At 40.4% G+C, this 19,550-nt stretch overlaps 4 protein-coding genes across 4 annotated transcripts; 2 read left to right on the top strand and 2 right to left on the bottom strand.

Annotated features, from left to right (window-relative positions):
• Positions 1–13: 13 nt before the first annotated feature.
• LOC110065638 (uncharacterized) lies at positions 14–2,119 on the bottom strand. Its single transcript, XM_020772792.2, has one exon. The coding sequence runs from the start codon at positions 2,064–2,066 to the stop codon at positions 990–992; it is 1,077 nt and encodes a 358-aa protein (XP_020628451.2). The 5' UTR covers positions 2,067–2,119; the 3' UTR covers positions 14–989.
• LOC149116127 (uncharacterized) lies at positions 2,087–4,790 on the top strand. The gene is made up of 3 exons (XM_089276850.1): positions 2,087–2,098; positions 2,211–2,484; positions 3,566–4,790. Exons 1-3 carry the CDS (start codon positions 2,087–2,089, stop codon positions 3,733–3,735), a joined length of 456 nt encoding a protein of 151 aa, XP_089132976.1. The 3' UTR covers positions 3,736–4,790.
• A 1,133-nt stretch (positions 4,791–5,923) lies between these two features.
• Positions 5,924–7,110, bottom strand: LOC110063754 (melanocyte-stimulating hormone receptor-like). Its single transcript, XM_020770750.2, has one exon. It carries the CDS (start codon positions 6,972–6,974, stop codon positions 6,036–6,038), a length of 939 nt encoding a protein of 312 aa, XP_020626409.2. The 5' UTR covers positions 6,975–7,110; the 3' UTR covers positions 5,924–6,035.
• LOC110063629 (uncharacterized) lies at positions 7,102–19,041 on the top strand. Its single transcript, XM_020770618.2, has 13 exons — positions 7,102–8,174; positions 9,312–9,548; positions 10,477–11,844; positions 12,355–12,476; positions 12,679–12,784; positions 13,639–13,760; positions 15,676–15,783; positions 16,373–16,489; positions 16,825–16,896; positions 17,475–17,560; positions 17,673–17,739; positions 18,035–18,169; positions 18,850–19,041. The coding sequence occupies exons 1-13, from the start codon at positions 7,850–7,852 to the stop codon at positions 18,946–18,948; spliced, it is 2,964 nt and encodes a 987-aa protein (XP_020626277.1). The 5' UTR covers positions 7,102–7,849; the 3' UTR covers positions 18,949–19,041.
• Positions 19,042–19,550: the final 509 nt, after the last annotated feature.

Here is a 19,550-nt window from a genome sequence, read left to right as displayed (position 1 = left end):
TAACTGGCCGGAAAAAGAAGAAAACAAATTAGCTAGCCGGACCTAGCCGAGCAGATGGTTTTGCTACCAGACTGTCGTGCTTTTTGCTCAAAGGTAGCACAATATTTGTTAACGTTGTTTGAAATAATGTCAAAGATACAAATTTATAGTACAGCTATCGAACCCCGCGCTCACTCCTCTCCTCAACGCCTTTTCCCCCTCGCCCGCTGAAAAGTTGCAACAATAATCATATTTCATCAGGTTATGGCTGTGTTATGGGGAAAAAATTCGGCAATACGTTAAACCGTTTACTATCCATGGTTAAACCTTTCTTAGTTTCCGAGATAAAGGAAAGAGATACACTATTTTGACTTTAAAATTTCTCTAAATGAAACGTGAACAAGTTACATGGAATAAATTATTTTTAAAGCTTGTCACGTGTTTATGGAAATGTAAAGGAAAACAGTTAGAAAATGTTTTACTTACTTACAAGTAGAACTTACTATGATGGGAGAAGATTGCGTGGCAAAAAATCGTCCGTGTGCGACACTGTGCACGCGTTACATGCCCATGTCGAGCAGCCCATCGGGACCTGGTTACTAATAGTCACCCGCAAAGAAGCATGGGTTTGATAGAAGACGACATGGCGGCGTTTTACTTCATAGTTCTTGAATGAAAGTCTACGCTAAAAGATAAGCCGTAAATAAAACGTGGTTGGGAGATTTTTAAAGGAAATATTCATTTGAACATCTTTTTCACATGATGTCTTTAAATCCACAAAAAGTGCATCGCAAAAGACCTGCGGACTCGGAAGACAAATCCGGATGTTGCTTGAACTTAATTTGATCTTTGTTTGCAATCCTAAAAAATAGCTGAAAATATTTGTGGTTTATCACCAATTGAGACAACATCCAAGACTTGCACCCCACTGTACATGCAAGTGAGATGACAAGCATTCCAATCAATTTCATATGGGAGTCCCCAGGTACTGATTGATTAAAAATAATATCTTAAATAAAGTAACCCTGTAATGAAGGCGGTTCGACACCAAAGAACGAGGAAGTATTTGACCCATAAAGACATGAGTGGGCATTTCTTAATAAGGCACAAATAATATACATTTTGCCTACGGCACTGAGTCCAACTTTGAGATCCCTTTTAAAATCTAAAAAAGTAAAGTATTGCAAAATGTCTCCAAATACCCACTCCACAGCTGTTCTTACTTTACTCATGGACAAATTATATTGTTGCTGCTGCGGTGTTAAGGCATTGCCTTTAAATGGTCCCTGAAGGTGGACTCTCAGTGGGTATGCAGGGTCCCCATACACACAGAGTGGTTGGCCAGTTGGGGAAACACAGTGGTTTTCTAATATCGGTAGAAGGCCAGACATCGCCAACATCCCACTGTCGTGTCTTCTTCCCTCGACGGGACCAAAAAGGTTTGCGATAAGTCCATTGGGCGCAACAACACTCTGAAACTTTATTGCGTGGACTCTTTTGTGCCCATTGTAAAGTACTCTTTGATTTTCGCCAGGCCTACAGACTGGTCGAACCGTCCCATCTATAAATCCCCAACAGTTGTCAAGGGCCGCTCCTTTCCGGTAGATTGCTTCAGAGAATTGAGCCAGTTGTGCTTGAGACAGCCACGGTTGGTTCAGACGTGAGAGTAAACGTCCAAACTGCACATGAAGCAAATCCATCGCTTCTCCCACCACCATGCTCAACTGGGGAACAGGTCTTCCGAAACGCGGTACAAGGTCTTCGTATCTACACGGATACGCAAATCGACGTAAAAGCATACACAGTGCTTCATCGCTGTACACGGCAAAACGATTTGGGCAAGTGATTTTGTCCGGAAGATTAAACACATCGACTAAAGCGTATATGTCATGTTTCAAAAAGCGAAATTCGCTTTTGCACTCGTCGTCGGAAAGACTGTCAAGATCAAATTTGTCGTATTTCCAGTACGGGATTTCGAGGTTCTTCGAAGTGTTCACATCGTAAAGCAACAGTAGTTCTTCGTCATCAATCAAATTCAGGTCATTAGCGAGTAAAAGTGCTTCTCTTGCTTCCCTAAATGTAGCCATTTTAGCTTCAAGTCGTCTCCATGTCGTGTTGTGTTGCGTAAGGTTTGTTTACGTTTAGGACGACAACATCATTGCTCGCGTGCTCAGCCCAGTCCTCGCGCGATCTGAGGTCGCCGTCCACATCGAACCGTCCTGTTGCGTAAGGTCTCTATTGATGCAGATGACGGCGGCAATCGAACGCCGGAAGATTTCAAAATTAAGTCACTAGATGAGATTCTACAAGAGAAACGGAGGCGAATAGAAAAGGACGATACACCCGGAGAGGAACGAAATGGATCGCCAGAAGGAAAGTCTAGCCCTTTGGCTTCCGCTCGACGCGAATCGAGAACCTCCTCAAAGCAAGGGTCACCTCAAGCCCAGGGTTCTGGTAGCGAAATCATTTACCAGCTTAGTCCAGAACAACTAAGTTTATCTCCACGTAAGTAGACTTTTCAGTTATACATATTAAAATAGTGCGTGCTTTTTGCTCTTATAAAATGTAAACCAGTGCTCTTAAGCACTGTAACTGCTTGATTACTGTGCAAACGTGTACACTGTATGCAAGTTCAGATGTTATGCAGGGTCGTAGCTAAGAAAATAGTCTCCTGGCTAACATTTTCATTCAGCTGGTCACCATTTTTCGTGAGAGACCTGGAACAAAATTTTTTCCCCAATCTTTCACAACACCTTGAATGCGGGGCTACTGCCGGGCTACTGAGCTTCCTGGTTAGAAGATGGCGGGCCCAGTACATGGATAGAGAACACGCTGAACATGTGCTCAAAACAAGATTTTATTTCAATTACTTTACTTGTTATAGTGGCATCGATACTCAAGGTAGTCAGGAGTTTATTCCAAACTTTTCATTTACATGTAGACAATTCAATATGGTTCAGATATCGAATGATTGTATGTGTGTAACCTAAAAACCATTTGTTGTCCGGCGAATTTTGCCGGCAGCCGACGCTTAGTGACAACCCGGGTTATGATACAGTACATGCCTTGGGCCATTCTATTTAACATCTGCCCCGCCCCCAGCCTCCCATTGAGCTACTTAGAATTTTACCCCCTCAGGAAAGTTAACTTGTAACCCCCCCCCCCCCCCAAGAAAGGACGATTAAAGTGCCGACGCACTTCTCCCTTCAGAGTTTGCTAAAAGGTCAAAGGCGCCGACACAATTGCCCCCTCGGAAACAGCCTTCAGAGACCCCCCTTCTCCTCAGAGTTCCTAGTACTTCAATTGTGTGGGGAGGGGTGGGGGATGGATAAAAAAAATAGAATGGCCCATTGTACAACTGTGGACAAATGTCCTGGGGACACTTATGTACGTGTATTGTAACAAATTATCCGTGCTTTACAACTGAAGTTTGAAAACAGTACTGCTATCCTTTTAAAACACGTTGCTGTTTGACCCCCTCTCCACCCAATACAATGTTGAAAATCGGGAGTATTGAATAACCAGCATTTGTTGTTCCATGTAAAGAAAAACACTTGAAAACATTTTTTGAATTTGTTGTTTCCAGCATCATCTACAAGTGGAACTCCTAAGAAGTTAAAACCTCAAGTTGTGTACGTCACAAACCTCAAAACAAGTATTTATTCTACAAAGAACTTGGATTGTGAGCTGAGTTTTACAATGAACGTTTCGAGTTCTGTTTTGCAATTTTTCTGGCGGTTAAACATTCTTTCATGATTTCAGTCGAAGTGTAGTTCCAAAATTGAATCCTTCATAACAGACGATGTTGCCAATTAGTTGACACTCAGGAGTCATTATTTTCTATACCATGGCAGTTTTCAAGGTTCAATAACGCCGAAGGTCGCTGACTGTGTCTCAACCTCCATAATCCTTAGAGCGTGACATTGAGTAAATACATTGACACATATAGGTCGATGGATAAAAAAAGGGATAATTGCCCATTTACAACCCTTTTAGACCCTTTTATATAGTCGAAGAGTGACTTCAAGTTAAGCAACCATACAGCGGAAGGATTTTTCTCATCCCATAAAGGGTGCATATTGCAGCTGCCGCAGTGACGTATTATTACCTAGAATAAAAAATATATATATTGACAGACGTCGATTCGTCTTTTAGACGAGGTTTTAATTTCTAAGATGGCATAAAAAGTGTCTTTTATCATTTAACTACAACTATGTAGAAAAATGACCGTACCAACGTTACTCAACCGGCAAGAGATGGAAAACAGGAAATATTATGCTGTTGATTGTTGATGTTCCTCAGGAACATTATACATATTTGACACTCGAAGTTGGCGTGGTACGTATAGATGCGTTTGCAATTTTATAAAGGTTGTGAAAAGCTCTTTTTGTCTGCGATGAACCGAAAAATGTACCTAACAACTCACACAGATTCCAGACCCAAAAAGAATTTATCTTTAGAGCAGTAAAATTGCTGTAAAGATCCACAGAGTTGTTTTAAAATACTTTTTAAGACGTGTAAGCGATTTCTTCTCGAAAAAGTAGATGTGAAAATTCACAGTAAAGTCAGGTTCTTTTTTCCTCCGCTCCCTTGCCTTCCTTTTTGTGTTCCTTTACCTTTTCTTTCATCGCTTGTAATGAAATTAATGAGACGTACGGCTGCGTACAAGAACAAAAAGGTTAAGCAGGCAAATGGTACTAGCTATTATCACGGTTCAGAAAACAATACTTAAAACACTGTTTTTTTGAGGTTTGTGACATGGACAACTTACTTAGGGACAGAATAAACTTAATTCCATGTTTCTTGGACTATTCATTGACAAGTTCTTGTTTTGCTCATAAAAGACCGTTTTTAAAAGTTAGGAGGCTGTTCTTCATTAACTAGTGTGGCACATAACTGGAAAAAGACCCTTCTTTAAGTCAGAATACCACTAAACTGTCTTACAACGTTGTTTTATAGACCCTTTAAAAAGATAATAGTAAAAAGAAGATGACCTTAACAACCTAATAAGAAAAGGCATCCTTTTAACAAAATCAATAACCTACGGAGTTGGAGTATGTATTTAAGTTTTGAATTAACGGTAGAACTTTCAGTGTGCCTAAATTGGAAAATCAATTAATAAAGGAACTATCTGTCTTCTTGTTCACATTGCTCAAAGTAAACTGTATTTTGTATTTTTGCCGCTGCATTTGCATAACAGAGCGATAACGAGTTTTATTTCATAGTGATAGACATAGTACAATATAATTTTCATTTACCCCTAAAATTTGTTCACTGCCTAATAGTTCCACAAGGGCTAGCTAGCCAGGTCAATCAACAGCAAAGCACTTGTCTGATTTTGTCCGTCTCAGCCTGTCTCACTTCCTCTATCTTCTGACAGTAAAGAATCGGGTTTAATGAGGAGTTAAAGAACATTAAGGTCGTTGTAGAACTAAAAGCGAGAGAAACAGATGAAGATGGCTCAGCATGAATGAGCCTCACCTCACCTATCTTCTTCGCGCTCTGTTGCGCATAAGGCCGCGCGGTTTCCGTAATATGAGGTGTTTCACAGGGAAGGGTTATCGGCCCTTCGCCCAATCCCCAGCTTAAAGGACCAAGTGCCGCAGTTCGTCTGACCTTTCACCTGGAACCTGCCCAGCAAGGTTGAACCTACCAGGGACTGCAGTCTCAGCTGAGCTGGTATAGCTTCCAGGGTCACTAAGGCACGCAAACCTCCCCACCACCTTAAGGTGCAGCACTTAACAACTTAACGTCATCAATTAGATGGAACCAACTTAAGAAAACTTATCCTTTTAACAAAATCAATAACTTACTGAGTGAATATTTATTTAAGTCATGAATGGTGAAACTTTCAATCTGCTCAAATTGGAAAATAAATTACAAAAGCAACTTTCTGTCTTCGTTTACACATGGCTCAAAGTAAACTGTATTAATATTGCCGCTTAATTTGCATAACAGAGGGACAACAAGTTTTATTTCATAGACATTGTACAATTTTAATTTACCCATAAATTTTGTTCTCGAACTAATAGTTCCACAAGAGCTAAATAACTCGATCAACAGCAGAGTACTTCTATGATTGTGTCCTTCACAGCCTGTCTCACTTCCTCTATCTTCCAGCAGTAAAGAATCGGGTTTAATGACGAACTAACAAAAACTAAAGCAGTTGTAAAACCAAACGCGAGAGAAACTGATGAAAATGGCTCAGCATGAATGCCGAGCAAAGTTGCCAATATTACTTGTGGCAGATAACAAGCGAGTAACGTGAACTTTAAACACAGTGCAGTGGACACTGCCTTCCTGTATCGCGCTATGTTCAATTGATTTGTTTGGTTCGTTTGGTGAACATGTTCTTGTACTTGGTTTTGATTATGGCGGAGGGTGAGGAAAATCTTTGTATAACAAAAGGTTGAAGTTACTAAACAAAATAATATAAGTATAATTCCACACCACAAGGCGATAAAGATATTAAAAAACTGCATTGCTGAAAAGATGGTGGATACAGCCCAAAATGTAACAACGATCAGGTAGGCTCGCTTCAAAGTTACAACTTGTCTGTATCTCAGCCCCAACAACAGGGCGAGAAGTCTGTCCACGCTTATTGCAGTGAGTGTCAACAGAGACACTGAGCACAAAGTAATGCCTGTGATAAAAAAGACGACTACTGCGTAGCGACATATCTCCCAATTCTCATTTACCGCAGACATGAGAAAAACAACAGCTAGAGGCTCTACAATAAGACCAACACAAAGATCAGTTGTTGCAAGGTTACTCAGCAAGACTTTGGACGGCGGATGAAGGGAAGACTCCTTGCGAAGAGTGGCTAGAATCAAAACATTTCCAAGAAATGCCGTAATGGACAGGAAAGCGTTTAAAACTGCGAGAGCTGTAAACTGGTCATGTATTCCAGCGGTTATATCTGATGAGCAGTATAGCAGTTCAGCCGTCGTAAAAATGTTCTGCTTTCCATCTTCAGAAACGTTTACTGTAGCCATTACTCTGCCGCTGCGATCTCACTATCTGTGTGTAGGCGTGAGTTTAACTGCTAGCTGGAATGCCTTGATCAAAAAATTTATGCTTTTTATTTTTTACCAAACATGTCATCCATGAGCAATTAATTTGGTAAAGCAATTTAACTGGCCGGAAAAAGAAGAAAACAAATTAGCTAGCCGGACCTAGCCGAGCAGATGGTTTTGCTACCAGACTGTCGTGCTTTTTGCTCAAAGGTAGCACAATATTTGTTAACGTTGTTTGAAATAATGTCAAAGATACAAATTTATAGTACAGCTATCGAACCCCGCGCTCACTCCTCTCCTCAACGCCTTTTCCCCCTCGCCCGCTGAAAAGTTGCAACAATAATCATATTTCATCAGGTTATGGCAGTGTTATGGGGAAAAAATTCGGCAATACGTTAAACCGTTTACTATCCATGGTTAAACCTTTCTTAGTTTCCGAGATAAAGGAAAGAGATACACTATTTTGACTTTAAAATTTCTCTAAATGAAACGTGAACAAGTTACATGGAATAAATTATTTTTAAAGCTTGTCACGTGTTTGTGGAAATGTAAGGGGAAACAGTTAGGAAATGTTTTACTTACTTACAAGTAGAACTTACTATGATGGGAGAAGATTGCGTGGCAAAAAATCGTCTGTGAGCGACACTGTGCACGCGTTACATGCCCATGTTGAGCAGCTCACTGGGACCTGGTTACTAATAGTCACCCGCAAAGAAGCATGGGTTTGATGGAAGACGACATGGCGGCGTTTTAGTTCATAGTTCTCGAATGAAAGTCTGCGCTAAAATATAAGCCGTAATTAAAACGTGGTCGGGAGATTTTTAAAGGAAATATTCATTGAAAATATTTTTCATATGATGTCTTCAAATCCACAAAAAGTGCATCGCAAAAGACCTGCGGACTCGGAAGATATTGATGCAGATGACGGCGGCCATCGAACGCCGGAAGATTTCAAAATTAAGTCACTAGATGAGATTCTACAAGAGAAACGGAGGCGAATAGAAAAGGACGATACACCCGGAGAGGAACGAAATGGATCGCCAGAAGGAAAGTCTAGCCCTTTGGCTTCCGCTCGACGCGAATCGAGAACCTCCTCAAAGCAAGGGTCACCTCAAGCGCAGGGTTCTGGCAGCGAAATCATTTACCAGCTTAGTCCAGAACAACTAAGTTTATCTCCACGTGAGTAAATTTTTTAGTTATACGTATTAAAATAGTGCGTGCTTTTTGCTCTTATAAAATGTAAACCAGTGCACTTTAGCACTGTAACTGCTTGATTACTGTGCAAACGTGTACACTGTAGGCAAGCTCAGATGTTATGCAGGTTTGTAGCTAAGAAAATAGTCTCCCGGCTAAGATTTTCATTGAGCTGGTCACCATTTTTTGTGAGAGAGCTGGAACAAAATTTCGTCCCCAATCTTTTGCAACACCTTGAATGCGGAGCTACTGCCGGGCTGCTGAGCTTCGTGGCTACAGAATGGCAGGCGCAGTACATGGAAAGAGAACATGTCAGACATGTGCTCAAAACAAGATTTTATTCCAATTACTTTACTTGTTATAGTGGCATCGATACTCAAGATAGTCAGGAGTTTATTCCAAACTTTTCATTTACATGTAGACAATTCGATATGGTTCAGATATCGAATGATTGTATGTGCGTAACCTAAAAACCATTTGTTGTCCATTACCGAGTGACCTACCCGCTAAACTCCAACTGGCGATCACCTCTTTCTCAGCTGGCAAATTTCGCCGGCAGCCAGCGCTTAGTGACAACCCTGGTTATGATACAGTACATGCCTTGGGCCATTCTACTTAACATCTGCTCCCTCCCCCCCCCCCCCCCCCCCCAGCCCCCATTGAGCTACTTAGAATTTTATCCCCTCAGGAAAGTAAACTTTTTACCCCCCAAGAAAAGGAGATTAAAGTGCCGAGACATTTCTCCCTTCAGAGTTTGCTAAAAGGTCAAAGGCACTGACACAATTGCCCCCTCAGAAACAGCCTTCAAAGACCCCCTTCCCCTCAGAGTTCCTAGTACTTCAATTGTGTGGGGAGGGGTGGGGGGTGGATAAAAAAAAAATAGAATGGCCCATTGCACAATTGTGGACAAACGTCCTGGAGACACTTATGTATTGTAACAAATTGTCTGTGCTTTACAACTGAAGTTTGAAAACAGTGCTGCTATCCTTTTAAAACACGTTGCTGTTTGACCCCCTCTCCACCCAATACAGTGTTGAAAATTGGGAGTATTGAATAACCAGCATTTGTTGTTCCATGTAAAGAAAAACACTTGAAAACATTTTTTGAATTTGTTGTTTCCAGCATCATCTACAAGTGGAACTCCTAAGAAGTTAAAACCTCAATTATCTCATGAAGTTGGTCCTGCTGGCATCCGAGTAAAGAAGGGAAGAAAGACTACCGAGGAAGAAGAAGGAGAGATTGTAAGTGATCAGTCAGATTCTGAGAGCAGAAGAGGTGAAAAACGATCAAGGAGGTATTCATCTATCAGCAATCCTGATTTAGAAGAGAAAACCAGTCCTGTTGAGTTGAAAGAAAAAGGTATTGATGATATTTAATTAGCAATGTCACTCAATAAATCTGGACTATTTGTGTAGGAGTAGGTGATAGTCTTTGTGATGTGTTCTTCGTCAAAATGCCAAATATCACTCTAGTGCATCACTGAGCGAAAGCAAAATATGTTCTGATCCTTCAAACCCTGATCCATTAGCTTGCTTCCCACAACAAACAAGGCATAGGCCTAGGTCCTTCATCAGCAGTGTAACCAGATTTATTTGAAAAAAAATTTTGTGGTGAAATGAGAAAGCATTTTCACAGGCGAGCATGACAATTACAAACCCCAACAATCACATGGAAAAATCCAAAACCATAATACCTTGCAATGAAATACAGTGCTCAACTGTGTTAGTAATGCTAGACGCATGACAGAACAAAATGATTGGGCAAGCCAACCTCGATTCTTTAGGAAACAGAAAACAGAAGCCCATCACAGGTTTTTCTTAGAGGAGAAGAACCTGTGATGGGTTTTGGTTAGTACACTGTGCATGTATCATTCCCGCAAGGGAATGTACCTGACTGTATTTGTGTCGTCATTTTAATAATTATTTGTGTAATTAGAGTTTTCATACAGAAATGGCCCACTGATGGTCCAAGTTTGAGCCCTTTCCATGGTCATTGTGTTCTGTCCTTGCACAAACCACTAATTACTCTTATAGTACCATCTAAGGGTAGTGGCAATACTCCAAGCCTCTTCATGCTGCAGAAATCAGAGTTGCACATGAGTGCCAAGAGCTATGAGCCACGTAGGCTTAAAAGGCCTTGCATATTTTCAGTCAAGGAAAGGTTATCTTCTTCATGTACTACCAAATTCTTAAAAGTGGCATGAAAAGAAATGTACAGTATAGGGGTCAGCAGAAAGAGTTGATATTTTGGTTTTGGAACTTAAAGGATTTTTTTATGTACTGTGTAGGTGCCATGGCAACAAAGAAATCAGAAGAGTCTAGTGAAGAGGAGGACGCAAATGAAGAACAAAGTGAAGATGATACAGAGACAGCAACTGCTACCAAAAAAGTAAGGAAAGAGGCAAAAGAAGAAACAGATGGGAAACAGGAAGAAAGTGTATCTGAATCTGGAAGTGGAAGTGAGGAAAGTAGCAGTGAAGAAGATGATGATGATGATGACGATGATGAAGAGGAAGTAGTGGAAAAGGAAAGTAAAGGTAAAATGAAACAGCAGAGAGAAACAGGAGTTAAAGTGAGTGGATCTAAAGAACTGCTTGCAAAGAATGAGGATGAAGAGGAGGACGAAGAAAGTTCAAGTGAAGAAGAAAGCAGTGAGGAAGATAGCGAGGAAGAAGAAAGCGAAAGTGACAGTTCAGAAGAAAGTGAACAAGAAGAAGTTAAGAAAGCAGTGTCACAAAAGACTGAGCAAGTTGTTGAAAGCGCCAAGGTGGAGGAGTTTGAATCTGAGGATATTCATAAGGAGTTGCAACAACTCAAACGTCATAGATCAACTGATGAGAGGCACAAACAGAAAGTAAGGGCTGAGAGACATCACCATCAGGAAAGGGTTGAGAGGAGAAGAGGAGAGAGCTCCTTTGATGCCAGGAGTGACAAAGAACGTAAAACTTCTGACCAGGAGAAAGCTCATTTCAAATATCAAAATCTTGAGGAGAGAAGGCACTCTGAAAGCAAAAGCAAGAGTAGATTCTATGAAAGGGGCAGAACTGGGGATGTACAAAAGGAAAGTCGTGACAGACATAAGTCCCACGGCAAAGAAAGTAGCAAAACAAAATCTGAGAGACCAGGTACAAGGGTAAAACACTCTGAAGTCGAGGTTGATCGAGAAAAGAAGAGTTCAAGAAAGGATTCCGGAAAACATCAAAAGTCATCCCCTGATGAAACTGGAAAACTCGAAACTAAAAGTAAAGACCGGAAAGATCGCAGTGGGAGTAGGAGAAAAAGTACAACTTCTGAAAAAGGTGCAAAAGACAGCAGAGATGGTGGAGAAGATACATTGCCAAATAAACCAAGGAAGGACGAGGGCAAGTCTCTAATCTTAACTGCGCGTGAGAGAAGGCAGTTCACCAATGAAGTGGTTGACATAGAAAGCGAGGGTAGTAGTGTGGAAGATGATAAAGACGAAGCTCATTCCGATTCTGAAATGAAACAACTTTCTGATGGTGAGCAAGAGGAAGACGAGAAAGAAAAGAACGCTAAACTTCCTGCATACTATCCTGCTGTCCGTGGCTGTAGAAATGTTGAAGAGTTCCAGTGGTTGAACAGAATTGAAGAGGGAACTTATGGGGTCGTCTACAGAGCTAAAGACAAGAGAACAGGTTTGATTTATTTCAACATTAATGAAACTATGAAAATGTCTCTCTAGAAAGTAAGTGGCCTGCAAACCCAGATGTATTTCGGGCTGTTGCTTGTCTCTGCCGAGAATGATGTCTACAAACCTGAACAAGAGATCGATTTTAGTGACTTCGGCTGTTTTTAACCAATCACATTTCAACTTTGCCTATATCCAAAGAGGTACTCACAGAAATAGTGCATGGAGGTCAGCTGTTATTAACCAATCACATTTCACCTTGCATATCCAAAGAGGTACTTGCAAAAATTGTACGTGGAGTTCGTGCAAACACAGTCACCGAAATCAGTCTCTCGTTCACATTCCCAGACATTATTTCTGGTGGAGACAAGCGACAGTCAGAAAATATGTCTGTGTTTACAGTCTAGAAAGTAAGTTGCAATAGCCAATAAATTCAAATTGTAGCTACATGTACCCAGTACCTCATACATTTAAAATTAAAGGATTATTGATTTTGTTGATTTATTTTTACGTCCAGGTGATATAGTCGCATTAAAGAAACTAAAGATGGAGAGAGAGAAGGAGGGATTTCCAATCACATCTTTGCGTGAGATCAACACTCTTCTTAAAGCACAGCATCCCAACATTGTGACGGTTAGGGTAGGTGTACTGTGTTGTGCCCAAGCTGACAGACCTTGCAATACTCTGTACAATGTTCATGTGCCAAAAAAAAATGATTACATACGTGTACTTGCCTGGTTGCTGTTTGCCAGCCAGCACTGCAATGTTAAGCCCAATTTAGAGTTCCTGTTTTAGGCATTAGTATGTTAATGGAGTGTCTTGCGTTGTTTTGCTTCCATAGGAGATAGTCGTAGGCAGCAACATGGATAAGATCTACATTGTAATGGACTATGTTGAACACGATCTTAAAGTTTTGATGGAGCACATGACACAAGGTTTTAGAATTGGTGAGATACAAACAGTGTAACATGCATTGAATATTGCTGGTAGAAGGGGAAGGAGTGGAACCATCTACAGTAGACAACAGTGTTAAAACCGTTTTACTTGTAAGTCAGACCTTACCTGTAGGCATTCCCCAATGAGGTATGCCCATGTGTGGTGTAGCTACCCTTATGACGTCATATGGCCCTGCAAGCTGAAGTGCATTTGTATTCTCATCTAGATGATCACACTCCATGTGCTGCTGGAATTCCTGGTTTCAAACCAGTGACTGTTATCATTATACATGTATTAGTAAGGCTTGTAACCTGACTCAGTGATGATGCAGCATAAGTTATTATTTAAGGAATGGTGATCAGAAAATGAGTATGAGATTGAGTTTGAGTATGACATTTCAAACCTAGCCAGATGCTTAAGCATAGTGCTTCATGTTTCACACCAATCAGATATACATATATACATACATACATACATAAAGATCGCCACCTGTTCAACTCATTGGTGACAGAGTGGACTAATAGATTTGGAAAGCCAATGCATTCGTGTGTCACTGGACTGAAATTTGAAAGTCTTACTCACACTCAAATGAATCATTGTGTGGTCTAAAAATCCGAATTACCTACTGGTAGATAACTAGTTTGTAACAGATAGTACATACAAGGGGTGGAATGTTCAGCATGTGATGAGCATGGCACAAAGAAAAATATGAACCCCTGACAGGATTTGAACCCATGACCTCCCAGATACTGGCGAGGCTCTGTAACCACTGAGCTACAGAGACTCGCAGTGAGCAAGGCGATTTCCTACATTGTGTAAACTGTGTATGTGTGATACAAGTCTTGCATGTTTCATTGTTTTGTAGGTGAGATTAAAACGCTGATGATCCAGCTTCTAAGAGCAGTGACACATCTTCATGACAACTGGATTCTACACAGGGATCTCAAGGCATCCAACTTACTTCTCAGTAACAAAGGAATTCTTAAGGTTAGTTGAGATTGAAAGACATTCATTTCAAGATTGTCCAAAAGAGAATTTAAAAAAATGAATCATTGCTTACGAATTTAGCAAGTGAGATTTCAACTGGTGTAAGTAGATAGTTGAGGCATTTTACATGTAGCATTTTATGATAGCATGTTAAATATGCAATGCATTAGGGACATTTTCAATAACTGTACTGAAGAGCTCAGTACAAAGCTTGCTCTGGTCATTTTTAGTGCAGAGTGCACTATTGGGATGGTTATGGGGGTTGCCTGCCGCTAAGGAACTAAGGCGCTATGGCGCTATGGCACTATGGCCCTATGGCGCTAAGGTGTAAACTTTAATGTTTGTTTAATTAATTAATTTCAATTAATTAATTAGTCTAGAGGCAAGGAAGTAATGGGAGTAGGGTGGGAAAGGTACATGTGTACTCTACGTAAAACACATTCCATCGCCGTCGCTAAACTTTGAACATCGCAAAGCTATATATTTGTTTCAGGTAACCCCTTGCTCTCCTTGTGGTACCATTCTCCTTAGAACAAAACTAATTTGCCCTAAACGCATGCGTAGATTAGTTAGGGTTCGTGGCTTCTATATTAGGTGAAGGATACATTGCATACGGAATCACGCACAAATGTTGAGTGGTTTTCCTTATGGTAGAGCTCAACATGTAAGACGCATGCGTTCTAGCATTGTTAGTGTTATACACTATCTTTACACGCAGTATTTTATATATCGTGTCATGTGACCAAGGACGGCAGTTATTTTTCAGGTAGCGCCAGTTGTCCCTTTTTATTGCAAAAGTGAAACGTTACTGTGGCTGCGTAGCTTTTAGAATTACAAACAGGTCGGTTCAACAGATATCATCTGCTGTTTTCAATCTACAATAGTGTGCTTGTCAGAGTTCAAATATATTGCTTCTCCTTAGCGACTTGTTTATTTCTTGCCTTAATTGTGTCTGTAAGAGAGACCAAAAAGTTCTCAAGTTAGTGGCGTTAATACTCCGCAAATTGTGAATTTGTAACAAAAGAAACCAGGAAAATGCTCAAATATTGCTGCAGATGCCGTGGCACCTAATGAAAGCGCAAATTAATTTAATCAGTCTTTGAGGAGACTCATTCATATCGGCCAAGTAGCGCTGTTTATCTTCAATACTTTTCGTTGAAAAGCTTCTCAGCCATCAATATCGTTGTGTGTTAATTTTGAATTGTTTTATTGTTAACAACAAAGGTGGCAACAGAAAAAGAAAGTGGTATTTCGTGACTATCTGATAATTAAATTAGTTCTTGTTCATCGGTAAAAATTTGCATTTTTAGTAAAACATCGTCTCTGCTCCGTTTCTTCATCACTACATCAGACATTTAACTTTCTTTCATTTATCTCCAAAAAACAAGGACATCTTCCGTATGTTTTGGAGAAAACAGGGGTTTCATATTACATGGCTTTGCGAGGAAAACAAAAGTATCAAGTTACAAAGTTGGCGTGAAGAGCTAAATTGTCACGTTTGCTGCTTCAGCGTATTGTTGAATTTAAAATGAACGAAAATCAACTTAAAGCACCAGTAGTAATTAATTTGTGCGTAATGTTTGGACCTTGAATGAAAATACAACCTTGAAACATACACACTGCAAAGGGGAAAGGCCGTAGCAGACTACCAAGGTAGACACAAACCGGAAGTGAACCGAGCAGGGGTGAGTACTTATGGGACTACTGTACCAGAGCTATCAATTGCGCTCTGCACTATCTGAGATTGTCTCACTAGTTTCACTCAAACTCTCCTCTAGAACGGGCACTACATGTATTCAATTATCGTGAAAAATTGAATTTTTTTCCCTATCTGTGGTGTAGTCAAAAAATTATACTGCAATCATTATTGTACCTCTAATGTGTTTTGATCCTGTTGGTTTTACTGTACATGTAGGTTGGTGATTTTGGACTTGCAAGGGAGTACGGCTCTCCACTTAAAAACTACACTCCTATCGTTGTGACACTGTGGTACAGAGCCCCTGAGCTGTTACTAGGCACCAAGGTATGCTTTTGTGATGTTAAGCAGCTGTGTTACAGTGCCTACAGGTACATGTAATACTGACAGCACTATGAAGAAATGCAAGCAGACAAGCTGAACCAAATCCAGTTCAGTGATTTGCCAACTGAGCAGACAAGATGGAACCATACTGCACACTCGGCACTACAAGCTGAATCCTGTACTCCACTTTAACATTATATTATATTTATATGTCATATTATAATAACATGTCAAATTTTTCCCAAATTTTTGATTGGTTCTTATGATCTGTTGGAGGATAGATGCATAGATGACATCATAAACAATAATATTATTTTTTGTTTTGATAAAACAAATACATGTAGATTCCATGGTGCCAGGTGTCTCTTCAGTAGTACATGTAGATCACAGTTCTAAGCTATCAAAATGTGATAAGAACATCAGTGACACATTCACCTAACAGCTTGTGTGCTACTTTTGTGTTCTTACCACGTTGTGACGTCATCTGTGCTCAGTCTGTTACTGAACAGACGCAAGGCAACATGGAATCTGTTTGTTAAAATGAATGTGTTAGCTGGGGAGAATGATAACAGGCAGTGTCATTTTCTTTCAGGAGTACTCCACGCCTATTGACCTGTGGTCAGTTGGGTGTATATTTGCCGAGCTGTTGACCATGAAGCCGCTGTTTCCTGGGAAGTCAGAAATAGACCAGATCAACAGAATATTCAAAGTAAGACTCTTCATATGACACTTAACAGTACAGCTGTACTCTGATAAACTTGTGTATTCAAGGCCAGGACAAGGTGGCCATGACATTTGACTTCAACTTTTGACGTCAACGATCCCACAGTTACCTTTATATTTTATAAGAGGCCTGGCAGACACTGGGCAAACATAATTTTGCTCAGCTACTTTTTAGAGTCATAGTTGTTCACTGCCTGATTGTGTGCCTATTTAAATTATTTCAATCTTTCTTTCCTGTGAGCCCAAGCTTAGTGTACTTGTTTTCTTGATATAAAAGCAGAAGAACAAAATTTGAGAGAATTATTTGGTTTGTTGCTTCAGGATCTTGGCACACCCAGTGACAAGATTTGGCCTGGACCTCCTTCATATTCGGAGCTGCCAGCAGTTAAGAAGGTAAACTGTTTGATCCTTTTGTCATTGCGAAGTCCTTTTCATTTTAACTAACCTTACGGATTCTTTAGTGCTAAGGAGCAAGTTGAGGGTTCAGGTCCGTGAGTGATACCCAAACAAGTCAGTCTGCCAAAAATTAGGTCGATTCTGCAAAAAATAAAAATCGGCCCAAAAAGCTATAATTATACGCCCTTTTTGTGCGAAAGCCTTCAATTGTCATACAGATGGTCGTCTGTTAGAGATTGAATCGCAATGAATTGTTACATGCAAATTAAATAAAATTCATGCATGCCTAAAAGACGAGTTTACATACATGTTGATGTAGTATAACAGTTGAAAGATCTTTGAAGGTACAGTGGAACCCCATTAATCCGGTCACCAACGAGCCATAACAATCTGGCCATATTAACGGGGTGGTCATATTAAAGATAAAATGACGGACTGAGCTTTTGTTTGAGCCACAATAAAGTGGCCGTATTAATGGGGTGGCCATAACGTGGGGTTCCACTGTAATAACAAGGCATCATACAAGACATACAAAGTTCCTCTAAACTCAAATGTCTGTGCATCACTTCTTTTAGATGACATTTACTGACTATCCCTACAACAACTTGAGGAACAAGTTTGGCGCTCATTTGACAGACAAAGGTTTTGATTTGTTAAACAGGTGAGTCTTAGTCATACGTGTTTAAGTCTATTAGAGAACTTGCTTGCAGTGTATTTCCATGCACGATGTTAGTCAGATTTTGAATTAATATGTGTATATTTTCATTTTTCAGGTTCCTGACTTACGATCCCACCAGGAGGATAACTGCTGAGAAAGCTCTAGAGCATGAATATTTCTCTGTAAGTGTGCTTGTAAACCCAGTACCAGTACAAATCCATGAAGGACAACATCGTTACATGTACCTGCCTTTGTATGGAAGGTGGGGCCATGTATGATGGGGGTTCAGATTAAAAAGAGAAAACATCACTGAAAAATACTGAAGGGCATCAAGCCTTCATATTGAAAATGAAGAGGCTTGATTCAGGGGCTTTAGGAAGTTTAGAGTTCAGCTGTCCACTAAAGGGAAGATGGCAGTCTCTTTGACTGGATTGGTCTTTAAACTTAAACGTTTGTATATATTCCATCCCATCTTAGGAGTCGCCTCAACCAGTTGACCCCTCCATGTTTCCCACGTGGCCTGCCAAAAGTGAGATGGCAAAGAGACCCAAGAAAAAGGACGTCGAACACAGTCCCCAAGCCCCGCAGGGTGGGGCTATGTTTGCAAAGCTGGTGAGTGTGTTGAGACGGGAGAGTTTTGTAAAAGCTGGATCAGTTGCACTTTTAATCAAACCAGTCTTGTATTTTCTCGTATTTTTATTCAATCGTTGAATGCGCAGATAGAATCGCGAGAGAACTGGACGCCAGCGCAAAACGAGAGACTTAACGGGGTAGGGGTGGGGACCGAATTCATCGTTTGGCTCACTTCGCTCACCTCCCCGCCCCTACACCCTCGTCCTTCGCGCTCGCGATAGCTTCGCTTGTTTTTTGTCTTTCGCGTGCGTTGAATAATAGAGTGGCTGTGAACAACCTAGGTTGATTGTAATTAACTTTTGATTGAATATGAGAATTGGCCCTCATTGTTAGTTTTCAATTAAATTTTTACTTAATCCTGCAGATAATCTTTCTTCAATTTTTTTCAATCTCTCAAGAACGGTCATATTTCGTGCTTTCTTGTGGGGTGGGAGTAAGTAGGGATGGAAGATTTGGTTTTCCCCGGACAGTAGGTGGTAATAAAACTGTTGGTTAGCAACATGAAAAAGCCTTGATGCCAAGCTTCTTTTTTGAAGAATCATGTAGAAATAATTAAAGAACTAGGAAACCTTCTAATGTTTTTGCAGTCTATAATTGCCCGGCTGCTAAGTAGAGTTACTTGTAACCAATATTTTATCTACTGTGATCTGTTTTGACAGGCGGATGAAGGCGACAGTGGAAATGGCAGCCAAGGTTTCCGCATGCCAACTTCCAAAAAGGGTTCTGCTGCCGTTGCAGGATTCACTCTAAAATTTTAGACATCTGTGCACGGGGACGAAGAAAACTATCTCTGTATATTTGACTGTATATAGCATCCTTTGTGAAGAAAAAAAAAGTTGACTGTATTTCTAGTTTGTAGCTGTGTGTTCTTTCTTTTCTGGAGTTGGATTACAGTACATGTACTTACAGTGCGACTACTCGAACTTGGCCAAAAAGAGAAAAGAAAAGAGTTAACCAATTGGAACGTTACTTGAGAATTTTTCAAATAAACCAATAACCAATGACATTGAATAATACGAGCAATATATCTTAACAAAATTGAAAACCCAACAAAGTGCGAGGTGTTGCGAACCTCTGAGAAAACTTTGCTATTTGTTGATTGCCCAGAACATTTGCTAGCTGTGTTCTACAAAACTACTGTACAAAAGTATCCAGCGCTCAAAATGGAGGAGCAGATTGCAGGAAAATAAAATTCAAATTTTAATATATTTTACCCAACGCCAACTGAATCACTCCTAGCCTGTGAACGCAGACGCCTTTCCAGCTGTTACTTGCCTTCGCCTAAAATAACGGAGACAAGCAACAGCCAGGATTCCGTCTGGCTAAACCACCTCTTCCCCACAGTAAATACATTTTGAGC

This window comes from Orbicella faveolata, unplaced genomic scaffold, assembly GCF_042242905.1.
Source record: "Orbicella faveolata isolate gen_17 unplaced genomic scaffold, um_ofav_v1 contig_12, whole genome shotgun sequence".
Classification (NCBI taxonomy): Eukaryota; Metazoa; Cnidaria; class Anthozoa; order Scleractinia; family Merulinidae; genus Orbicella; species Orbicella faveolata.
The sequence above is the reverse complement of the archived record's forward strand: the minus strand, read 5'-3'. Positions and strand labels throughout refer to the sequence as shown.